This window comes from Lutra lutra, chromosome 3 (genome assembly GCF_902655055.1).
Source record: "Lutra lutra chromosome 3, mLutLut1.2, whole genome shotgun sequence".
Lineage (NCBI taxonomy): Eukaryota > Metazoa > Chordata > Mammalia > Carnivora > Mustelidae > Lutra > Lutra lutra.
This window is the reverse complement of record NC_062280.1, coordinates 52846755-52859034: the sequence shown is the minus strand read 5'-3', so window position 1 is coordinate 52859034 and position 12280 is coordinate 52846755. Positions and strand designations below refer to the sequence as shown.

Here is a 12280-nt window from a genome sequence, read left to right as displayed (position 1 = left end):
CTTCCCAGACTATCCTAGATCACAGAAATCTTTCCTTCTTTTGAACTTGATGCACTTTGTATCTGTACTTTCAGAGAACACCTAGACCATACTGGACTTTCTAAGACAGAGGAAGAGCTACATCTCATATATACCACCCACAGTGTCTAATGAAGGTCTAAGTATGTATCTATTATATTGATTGATGGGTAAAATGAGGTTAGATTGATACCTGGCTGTTATAGAGAGGTAATCTGAAGTATAATGCAGACATTATCAAAGGCATTAAAGATAAAACTAACTGGGGAAAAAGTTCCTCATATTTTAACCCATGTTGAGATGCATTATCATCACATGTATAAAAGAATTCTGTACAGTGCTATTAAATGTAAAGCCTCATCAACAAATAAACTCCTGGAGAGTTTATTAAGTTAAGACCTGGCAGCCTGTTTTGATCATTTCTACATCTCTACCTCTAGTAGCCAGTACACTGGTTAGTACATAGCAGGTACATGTTAATTATTGGCTGAATAAATCAATCAACCAAATATTGTTCTGAGAGAATGATGATTTCTTAACCCTTGAAAAAGAAAGCTTTACGTCCCCAAAAGCATTAGGATATTTGTGATCCTAAAGATTTAGAATGTGAGAATATGGGTGCCTGGGTGGCTCAGTGGGTTAAGCCTTTGCCTTCAGCTTTGGTTATGATCTCAGGGTCTAAATTTATTTCTGCCTAAGAAATTCTTATAACTGATATTTTTGCTTGTCAATATTTGAATTGTATGGGCATTTCTAGATAGTTCTTTACTTTTTTAAAAAAAAAGATTTTATTTATGTATTTGACAGAGAGAGAGAGATCACAAGTAGGCAGAGAGGCAGGCAGAGAGAGAGGGGGAAGCAGGCTCCCTGCTGAGCAGAGAGCCTGATGCGGGGCTGAAGGCAGAGGCTTAACCTACTGAGCCACCCAGGCGCCCCAGTTCTTTACTTTCTTTATATACTGGCAAGAACCTGCATACTATAATCCCCCAAAAGTCTACAAACATTTTTGCCTCATTTACCATACTCTTCTGCTCGGTTAGAACCTTTGCCTTTCATTTTTCCATTATTTATTATGTCAGCTCTCATTTTCTTTCCACTTCATTGCTTGTGCAATTTGGAAATAAATGGATTTCACATCATAAGACATTTCACTTGGTTATATCCTTCAGATAAATATACCACTGTTTTCATTGTGATTTGGAAGAAAAAGAAAATTGGGGCACTAAAAGAACGTTTATTTCATCCTGCTGATTAAAATACCGGTTATTAAAAAAATAGTTTATATTTTTAAGGTAATGATAACAATAAAATTAGTATTTCCATAGTACAGTACAGCTTATTAAAAATTTCAATGTCTCATTTAATCCACACAACTGTCCTGAGAGATAGGCTGTTAGACTCCCATCAATAGGGTATTTTAAAGTAACTGGGCTAACATATAATGAGAATCTAAAGTATATAGGTCTACAGTTGACTAGATACCATCCACACATTTTCTCTTCATTTCTTTCTCCTTGGTGGATCCATTCAGAGAGAAAGAGAGAAAAAGAGAAAGAGAGAGAGAGAGAGAGAGAGAGTGAGTTTGTGTGTGTGTGTAAATATTTTGACAGCTTTACTGAAGTATAATTAACATACATTGAACTGCATAATTTAAATTGTATAACTGACACCATCCTCACAATCAAGATAAACGAATATATCCATTACCCCCAACTGTTTTCATGTGTCCCCTCCTTCTACCTGCCTCTTCTCTCCCCTCCCAATACCTTATTCCTAGACAGTTTGTCTGCTTTTTGTCACTTAAGGATTAGTTTGCAGTTACTAAAATTTTGTATGAACTGACTCTTACAGCATGTAAACTATTTTGTCTGACGTCAGTATGAGACAATGCAATTATTTCAAAATTCAAAATGTTATATGGTGTTATCAATAGTTCCTTTATTTTTCTGAGTAGTATTCCATGTATGGACATACCACAGTTTATCTATTCACCTTTTATTTATTTATTTTTTAAAGATTTTATTTATTTATTTGACAGAGATCACAAGTAGGCAGATAGGCAGGCAGAGAGAGAGAGGAGGAAGCCAGTTCCCTGCCGAGCAGAGAACCTGATGTGGGGCTCGATCCCGGGACCCTGGGATCATGACCTGAGCCGAAGGCAGAGGCTTTAACCCACTGAGCCACCCAGGCACCCCTATCTATTCACCTTTTAATGGAAATTTGGATTGTTTCTGGCTTTTGGCTATTGCAAATAAAACTGCTATGAACATGAGTATACAACTCTTTGTATGGACATATGATTTTCTTTCCTTTGAGCAAATACCTAGGAGTTGCTAAAGAAATCTTGAATAAAACTGGGTGCCTGGGTGGCTCAGTCAGTTAAGCATCTGACTTCTGCTCAGGTCATGATCCCAGGATCCTGGGATGGAGCCCCTCATTGGGCTTCCTGCTCAGTGGGTAGCCTGCTTCTCCCTCTCCCATCCCCTCTCCCTCTCTGTCAAATTAATAAATAAAATCTTTAAAAAAAAAAGGAGTAAAAATGCTTCAGAGTTATTGTTACCATTTACATTCCCACCTCTTTTGCATGTTCTTCCAAATTCTTACCAACACGGTCCTTTTTGATCATAGCTATTCTAATAGATGGGTAGTGTGATTTCACTATGGGTTTAATTTCATTTATCCAGTAACTAATAATATTAAGGATTTTCTCATGTGCTTACTTGCCATCTTTTGGTCTGCCTTCGTGAAGTATCTATTCAAATCTTTGAGTCATCTTTATTGGGTTGATTCTTTTTTTTTTCTTATCACTGAGTTTTGAGAGGGCTTTTATTTGTTTGTTTGTTTGTTTGTTTCTGGACACAAGCCCATTATCAGGTAAATTATTTGTTGCCAGTTTCTTCCTCTCAGAAGCGTATCCCTTCAGTCTCTTCACAGTGGCTTTGAAGAGCAAACATTTTTCATTTTGATGAATTCTAATTTGTTGTACTTTTATGGGTTACTTTTCAGAGGTCAGAAGTTTTTCTCTTATGTTTTCTTTTATAATTTTATAATTTTAGGTTTTGTATTTTGAATTAATTTTTATATGGCGTGAGGTATGAATCTAAGATATTTTTGTCTACATGGATAGCCAGATGTTCTAGCACTGTGTACTGAAAAACTATCATCTCTACTGCTTTGTTTTTATTCTTGTAATGCCTGTCAAGTTTTGCTATTTGAGTAATCCTGACCTCATAGTTTGAGTTGGGAGGTAGTATCCCTTCTTCAACTTTCGAAAGTTTGTGTAGAAATGTTCTTCTTTTGCCCAAAATATTTGGTAGAATCCACCAGTGAAGTCATCTGATAATAGAGTTTCCTTTGTAAAAAGTATTTTTTTAAAAACTACAGATTTCGTTTCCTTACTAGATATTGGGGTATTTGCTTGATATATTTTTTTTCTTGCAAACACTGATAGTTTGTGTCTTTTCAGAAAGTAGTCTACTTTACCAAAGTTGTCAAGTTTCTTGTCATAATGTTAACAGTGTTATTTTATAACCTTTTAAATATCTGTAGAGGCCATAATAAAGTTACTTTGCTCATTCTCAGTATTGGTAATTTGTCTCTTCTATTTTTCCTATTAAGTTTGGCTAGAAATTTATCAGTTTTATTTATCTTCTCAAGGAAACAGCTTTTGATATCACTCCTTTCATCTAAAATTTCCTCTTTTATATTTCATAATCTCCTCTTCAAATCTTTATTTTTTTCCTTTTTCATATATATTTTGGGGTTACTCTCCTTTTCTCTATTTTCTGAAGGTGGAAGCTGAAGTCAATAATTTTAGATCTCATTTTCTTCTTTCTAATACACATGTTTAGTGCTATAAATTTCCCCTAAATATTGCTTTAGTCGTACCACAAACTTTAATATGCTGTGTTTTCATTTTCATTCAGCTAAAAAATATGATTAATTTCACTTTTGACTGCTTCTTTGATCCATGGGCTATTTAGAAGTGTATTATATAGTTTCCCAATATTGATCTTTCCCCATGCTCCATGAATCACCCTGGCTGCAGAGTACACAGGCACTCTTGCTGGTCCTAAGTGAGCACTGTGTAATGAGACCTCTAATCTTGCTGATGGTTTTTCCCTTAATCTTCGTTGTTTTCTCACACATATGCACTGATCAGCACTCAGTATTTCCTGAGTTCTATCTGTGCAACTTTCTCCTTTCCATATTCTGTCCACCAAATTATAGCTGCCTAGGTCTTCCCAGACATTTGGCCTCGTCTTTTCAACTCAGGAGTCAGCTGGGATCTGCTGAGATCCCCCTTCTGTAGCTGACATCTAGACACTTTCTCAAGGCCATAAGCTGAGGCAAACTTAAGGGCTCTCCTTTTTTCTTTCCCCTCTCTCAGACCATTGTCCTGCATGACCTGCTATCCAATACCTTGAAACAATTATTTCATATTTTTTTTCCATTTTTGATTGATCTGGGTGTGTTTGTGTGTCTGTGTGTGTGAACCCTGTACCTGTTACATCAAGTCTAGATAACACTTTTTAACTCCAGTGTTTTATTTAAATAATATGAGTATGGGTAAATGTTTAAAGGATGTCTGTAGTTATCTTAAAGGATGTTGCAGCAGTCTAAAAAGAAAGTTTTTTCTTTTCTAAAATTTTAATCTCTTTTCTGGGTAGGAGATTTAGAACCACACCTTGACTAACACTTAGAGCAGAAGCACTTTGTGTAAGTATTGCATATTCTTGTTTTAAAGGGATTTTCATGTATATTCTCTCATTTGATTATCTGTAGTCAAGGTCGGATTATTAAGGCCACGGTTGTTACTAAGTTATGCTCAGGAGTGTCATGACTTGCTCGAAGTTGCATAGCTTACAATCACTACAGGAATAACACCCACCATTTATGACACACTTCATGTGTGGTAAGTAGGGTGCTTAGCTCTATCTATACAACCTCATTTAATCTTCCCCACAAACATATCAGAAAAGTGTTAGAATTTCCCTTGTTCCAGATATAAACAAACCAGAGCTTAGAAGACATACTACCTTATCCAAATTTATACAGCTGGGAAGTGCTCCAGCCATCTTGAGCCCAGGTTGCCTGGTCCACATTCTTAGAGCCACTAGACTACTTCTCACAGAAGTGAGATGATCCTCTGACTATCTTCTTACTCTCTTTTTCCATGACCTCAATTGGTTCAACAATGGCAGATTTTTTTCATTTTAAAACGGATAAGACATTGTCCACTCTTGGGAATACTGCTCCCGTGTTATTGCTCATGAAAAGCAAGGATTTTTGTGGATAATGCTTATTGGGTAGTGCTTATGGTGGCATCAGGAATATCACTTAAAGATAGATGACTCTTTTGATAGGGATAAATTCATACCATACTGGGTTCATTTTGTCATCAGTTACATGGATATTCATTTCTGAGTTCTTCCTATCTAAAATTTCAACCCCTACCCATCTCTAACATCTACATTTCATATTCCTCTTCCCTTATTTTTTCTCTTTAACACTTACCACTAAAATTTTAACATATTTATTTATTTTGTTTACTATTTGTCTCCACTAACATATAAGTGCCATAAGGACACAAAATTTTGTCTGTTTTGTTCACAACTGTATCCCATACAACTAATGAATAAGAACTCAATAAACATCGGCTAAATAAATTAACATTTATGCTTAAACAGTATTCTTAAGATTTACTTTATTTTGATTGTTATATAATGAAGTGGAGAGCAATATATGAGACCAAGTTTCCAGAAGCATTAGGATGTACCTGTACACATTCACACACCTATTGGATGTGTATCATCTATTCTAAGAGGCTAAAGCCTATAAGAGGAAGATAAGATCACTAGATGAGACAACCATCTCAGAACTGTGGAGGAAGATTACATTTGCTTGTTAGCTCCTCCCTTCTCTCTTGATAATACTATCAGCTGTTAAGACTGTCATGTTATGAAGATATAAATCTTAATGGGGAAGTAGTGATATAATAGTAACATAGCCACTGGTCTCAGAATGCTGGAGTTCAATTCTCAGCTATTCCGCTTATAAGCTTTATAAGTATTACAAGTCACTATTATTTTATGCTAAAGATATTCATCCTGAGAAGTCAAGGGATTCTTCAACCCTTTGAAACCATATTCAAATTTATTGTGTGTAAGAGGTAAGATGTATCTTTCTTAGGAGGTCTCTAGTTTTCATCTCATTTTCAACACCTCTCAGTACTTATAATACTCAGTGCATCAAAAGCCAAGTGCTACTGTTATAAATAAATCTACACAAATACATTCTTTTGGATTGTCTTGAACTCCTTAGGGCCAGACAAAATGCTAATATTTTATAAGCTCTTAATATTTCTATGGTTTTTACTTATCCCACCTACACAGACTAGAGTTGTATTTTGTAAAATATTATTTATAATATTATATACATAAAAATATTATTTATAATATATACATAAAATATTATGTATAATATTTTGTAATATTTTATAATATTTTGTAAAATATTAACTTCACTATTATTTTATTCACCTTTTCACAATGGAGGTTGAGTGATTTCCCTATACTAATATGACAGAGTCAAGAAAATCTCATACAGATTTTTTAAAAATAAATCATTGCATTTTACTGTCAATAATACCTATGTATCTCTCTCAAGGAAATGTGGTTCTTTGAGAGTAAAAGCATCATGCCTTATTCATTTTTGAAGCCTCAGCATCTGAAAAGTGTATAGCACATACTACATGCTCAACATACGTCTGTTGCATAATGATTGACCCGGATATTAGCCTCAGGTTTTCTGATTTTAAATCCCCAACATATTATCATTTCATTAGGTCACATATCTTTTCATGAAATTATTCTGAAGGGAGAGTCTCATTTTTTTGTAATATACTGTCCTAGCATTTTCTCTTACTCAGTATCGTCCTCAGCTAGAGTATTAACTATCAAGAACACATTTACATTCAAGTCATAGAAAGAGAAGAGTCTAACAGAAAGCAAAATAAATACTTTGTTTCTATTGGAAGTATATGGAAACTAAAGCCAGTGGTTCATTTAAAAATATTCAAACCAGTCATTTTTTACCGTAGTCTCCCCTTATTCATGGGTGATATTTTCCAAGACCCCCAGTGGATGCCTGAAACCAAGGATGGTTTTTCTCTCTCTGAAAATATCTTATTGTACTGTACTCACCCCTCTACTTGTGATGATACGAGATAATAAAATATCTACATGAAGAGATGAAGTGAGGTTAATGATGTAGGCATTGTGACATAGCATTAGGCTACTACTGTTAACCTTCTGACAATACGTCAGAAGGAAGATCATCTGCTTCTGGATTACAGTTGACCGCAGGTAAACACAGGTAACTGAAACCGCGGAAAGCAAAACCACATATAAGGGGGTGTTACTGTGCTTTATTTCTTCGTAATTTCATACAACCAATCAAAACTAACCTCCTGTGTCATTTTCCAGGGATCTGATCATTCTTATGGCCACCAGTTGCATTCACTCTGTCTGTCCCCCTGGTATCTGTTTCACCTACCATATTCCCCAATCTTCCTTTTTGGTGCATTTATGTATCTGTTGCCTTTTCTGATCATGTTCTCCTGGTTTTTCATATGAGTCCACTAAGCTGCTCCCTAACATAGCTTTCAATTAGTTGGATAGAGAACATCCATCTGATATGGAAGCTATGCGATGAAAGTAAGGGGAGTCCACTGGCAGAGAATCAAACTTAAATAGGTAAGGGGAAAAAAGGTAGGTAATAGGATCACATACAATAGCAATATTGCTATATTGATTTTTTTCCTTATATAATCCCAGCACAACATCTAAGGAACATCGGCTAATGAATGGGTAAATACTCTCATTGCTACATCTCAGGGAAAGAGAAAATTTTTTGTTCAGCTTTTGAATATACTGCCTTCCTCCCTTCCTTGTTTCCTTCCTTCCTTCCACTCCTCTGTTCTTTTTTTAACCGTTATCTCTTATTTTCTTCACTTTGAGAACTACACCAAGTGGAAAGGTTGGGTCCCCAAATGTCCCTAAAGGTTGTGCAAAGATATATCATGTGCCTGATGTCAAGAAGACATTCCTGAGTATGGTGCTAAATCTCATGGGGCAAGTTCTAATCTGACTGTAAGTACATAAGCAAATATGGAAAGAACAAAACTCCATTAGCTAATGATGTTCTCAGACATTTGGCTATAAGGAAGGTTTATGGCAAAAAAATTGTATAAGAAGACCATTCTAGTGGTTCTAAAATAATTCAGATTACTGAGATCCACTAAATTCCGTATTATATAAATTCAAAGTAATTCTTATTCTAAAATTTTTACTTTTCTTACACATCATATAATTATATTTTGTTAGTGAAAAACAAACTTTACTTTCTAAATGAGAAACTAAAAGTTACAACTCTTGCACTTCACAGATAATTATATCTAAACTCTAATAATTTTATTACATGATTTTGGCAAAATCAATACAGTGTTTTGAATATTTCATGTTAAATTCTACGAAGAAAGAAAACAACAATATCATTAATTTAATTCATTTAAAAATAATAATATATGTGGTTTGAAGAAAAAACAGTATTCTAGCACTTATCATATGTTAGCATGAAGGCACATTTATGCCTTTTTAGATTTATAAATATAATAAAATATAAAAATTATTCATATGCTTTCCAATATCATATGCATGAAGTTAATCCTTAACTATTCATTTGCTCAGAAGGCCTTTTAATAAGTGAATTTGCATTATTCAAACTGATTCATCAAACACTAATGTCTATAATTGTGAAATCAATCATGCTACTTGCAGAATTATCCAGAGTTCCTTTGACCACAGGTTATTCTTAAAGGTATTTGAAAATAACCTCAGGCAGCACCTGCAAATTCAGGTAACATAAATACTTCCAAGTTTCAGTTCAAAAACACAATGTGATTTTAAAGGGTAATGCTTTATTTAAAAAAATAAAGCCCTTCTTTATTTCAAAAACTGAAAGCCCTAATGTCTTTGCACTGTGAATAAAAGAATTATTTTTGAAAACTTTAAAAAGAGCTATAATTTCCCATTTAATAGTAAATATTGCATGCAAAAAGACTCTAGCAAAGCTTCTAAATAAGTATCAAAATGACCAACTGATCAGTAATTTGCATCCCTTCACAAAAAAAAAAAGATTTGACAGTAAAAAATTACTGGGTCTATATGTGCATGCTACAGCATAGTGTGTTCAGAGTTAAAAAAATAAAGTAAAATGGAATTACCCTAAAAGACATTTCAAGATTCTCTCCACCCCAGATATCCATTCCTGCATCGTAAGTTCCTATCTCTTCAAAGTAGTTTCTGTCAATAGAAAATAGGCCACCAGCCATAGTAGGGGTCCTAGTTGAAAAAAAACAAAAAGAAAAGAATATTTTTTGAAAACAATGTGTGGAGTTTAATGAGACTATAGCAAATAGTTTTGAGACATTTTAAATTAAAAAAAAATAGTACTCAAAAATCTCAAACTGGAAACATAAAGCCAAGGAGCCAGAGGTTTTAAAATTGATAAGTAGCATTTATTTCACATTTTCTATAAAACTAAATTTAGATTAGTCTCTATTCTTCTTACAGGTGATAAATAGATAATATGGAAGGAACACTGGCCACTTAAGAGAGAGGCATCTATATTCCCTCCGAAAGGCATAGTGAAGAGAAGTTAGTGCTCTTAGCCTCACCAGTTGTGATCTTTTGTCACCTAATTATACATAATTATAATGTGAATTCTAGAAACCTGTGGAAATGTTTTCTCTATGAAATGATCTATAATCTATTTAAACATAAAAATATTAAACACTATAAAATATTTATAGGCAATAAGTATCTAACAATAGCTACAGAAATATTTTTTTAAAGGTAAGAGCTTTACATCTATTCACTTATTTCTCTCTTTACTCAAGTAAAATGATAGAGTTAATCACACAACCCTATGGATAAACATAAATCCCATTTGATTAAAAAGAACATTTTGCACAGCATCTAAAACTTTTTCCTAGGAATAAATGCCTTTTGACTCTCACATTTGAAATTTCTCTATAGGAACTAAGAAGTCAGATGTTTATAAAGGATTACTTAATTTTAAGAGATTAATCAAAGTCAATGGTTAATGTATGAACTATGCAAGTCTTCCTATATAAGCCATATAAATTGAAACTAAAATAGAAAATTCTAATTTTTCACAAATGGATCTATCTATACTGACAATTATTATTTTTTAATGTTAATTGTTAGAAGAGAGGTTTTAAACCTTCCTAGCACATTAGAGGCCCCCGAAACACCTTTAAAAAACACATTTCCATGCTTGGGTATTGCTCTCCACAGATTCAGATTTAATTGGCCTGGGGTGGGGCGCCATCTTTCCTGATGCGTAAGTCCCCTGGTGATTCTAATGTGCTGCTGAAGAGGAGAAACGCGGGTCTAAGGGATTTGGAATGCTCATCCAAGTAGTCTGAGACTGCGAAAAAAACAACAACAAACGTTGCTTTTCTCAAGATTATATCCTCTTCTGCCACAGGATACGCTCGTGTCCTCTAACTGAACAATGTAGTTTATTGAAAAACCGAATAATATTGTACTTGGATATCGACCATATCGCAAAGTTCTCTATTTCTCCCAGTGCTCTCACTGTTTTATACTCAAGCAATTAACTGTCCATCAGCTGGAGTAGCAGAGCCTCCTTAGTCTCAGAACTATTTTATTACTTCTGGTCTTGCTGCCTTGCTATCATGAACAGTATCATTGACCTTCTGAGTTATAATGAGAAACACTAACACAGCCAAACAGATGGTAATTATGGAGTAGCCACGACCCTCACCTGATTGGGGTTTTGGAATTCTGCGGTAATAACTATACAAGGTGTAATAGTGCTGGGTAGTCCATTTAATGAAACTAGGAACAAAAATTGCTGCAATTATCTTATCATAATGTAACCAAGTGCTTAAGAATGTTAAGTGATGCATTTTTAATGATCAGTTCAGAGTGCCTACCCACTTCTCTATTTACTAATCAAGTACTGATGCATTTAGCTTAAATACATACATTGAATTTCATTTTAATGTTGATCATAATTCCTACAAACATATAAGAAATGTATAATAAATGACAAAAATAATTTATATATTTAACCATAAGAATGACTCAAAAGTTTCACTTATGCTTAAAAAGTAACAAAAATAAGAACATAAAGTCACAATTCCTCAAAAAAAAGTCCTGTATTTTCTGAAGACAGATGCTTCTAGAGAGATTTTTTTTTTTTTTTGGATTTGCAATGTCAGCTCTCTCAAACAGTCCAGAGACTGTGCCTTATATAATATCTACAGCCATACCCAGGTGTTATGCAACATGTTCTATTCTAAGTTAACTCTTCTGTACTGTCCCTAATGAACTATTTGCATATGCCTGTGTGGACCTTAAGCATTCAGGAAGCCTAGAAAATTAAAAACCTATGTAAGGACTAACCCTATTAATCAATTTAACCCATTGGCTGGGGAGGGAGGAAATAATCAGCCCAACAGCTGTGACTACTGCCTACCACACAGTGAGTAGGTGAAGATGAACTGAGTTAGTAGAAGTAAAGCACTTAGCACAATTCCCAGCACATAACAAATAGTTAATAAGGTTAGGTGGTGTATCTTTGAATCTGTCATCGCTGTTGTTGATAATCATTCATTGGTCTTGAGTGTCCTTCGCTTAATTTTGACTTCTCACACACACCCTCATTTCATTTCAAAATCATTTCAATCTACTTCAGATCCAAGATGTTGAATTCTGAAATCTGCCTCTCAGAACACAACTTTCTATTTTTTAACTGCTCCTATTTCAATCCTGCAACAGTCACTTTTTTTATTCTACGTTTGTGTTTAGGGTTCCTTAACTACTCATTCTCACATAAAAACCCCCTTTAGGAATTGCTCCTTTCTGTCCTCTTACTCGCTCTCTAAGGTTCTGTCAGGTCAGTGAAAAAAACAGCTTAGCATCCTAAGTTCTCCGGCCTTCCCTTATCTGATCCAATTCTCTTTTTGTAAATTTTAGTGTCTGGGTAAACCTACCCTTGCGTTATCTACTTCTGCTCCTCAGAGCCAGAGAATCACTGAAAAAGTATTAAGATGAGGTCAACTGGTAATACGTCAAGTCCACATTCTCTTGGCTTAGCCTATGAACAGCTAACAATCCTTTTATCTGCGTTAATTTGCTCACCAGTC

General features: G+C 34.5%; 1 protein-coding gene across 11 annotated transcripts in view; it reads right to left on the bottom strand.

The window, feature by feature from the left end:
• Nucleotides 1-12280, bottom strand: part of GALNT13 (polypeptide N-acetylgalactosaminyltransferase 13) — a 549504-nt gene that overhangs the window by 172006 nt on the left and 365218 nt on the right. For all 11 annotated transcript variants that reach the window (XM_047721767.1, XM_047721766.1, XM_047721773.1 and 8 more), the window contains one exon: nt 9305-9422. In XM_047721767.1, the coding sequence (XP_047577723.1) occupies nt 9305-9422 (118 nt within the window). The remainder of the gene's footprint in view (nt 1-9304; nt 9423-12280) is intronic.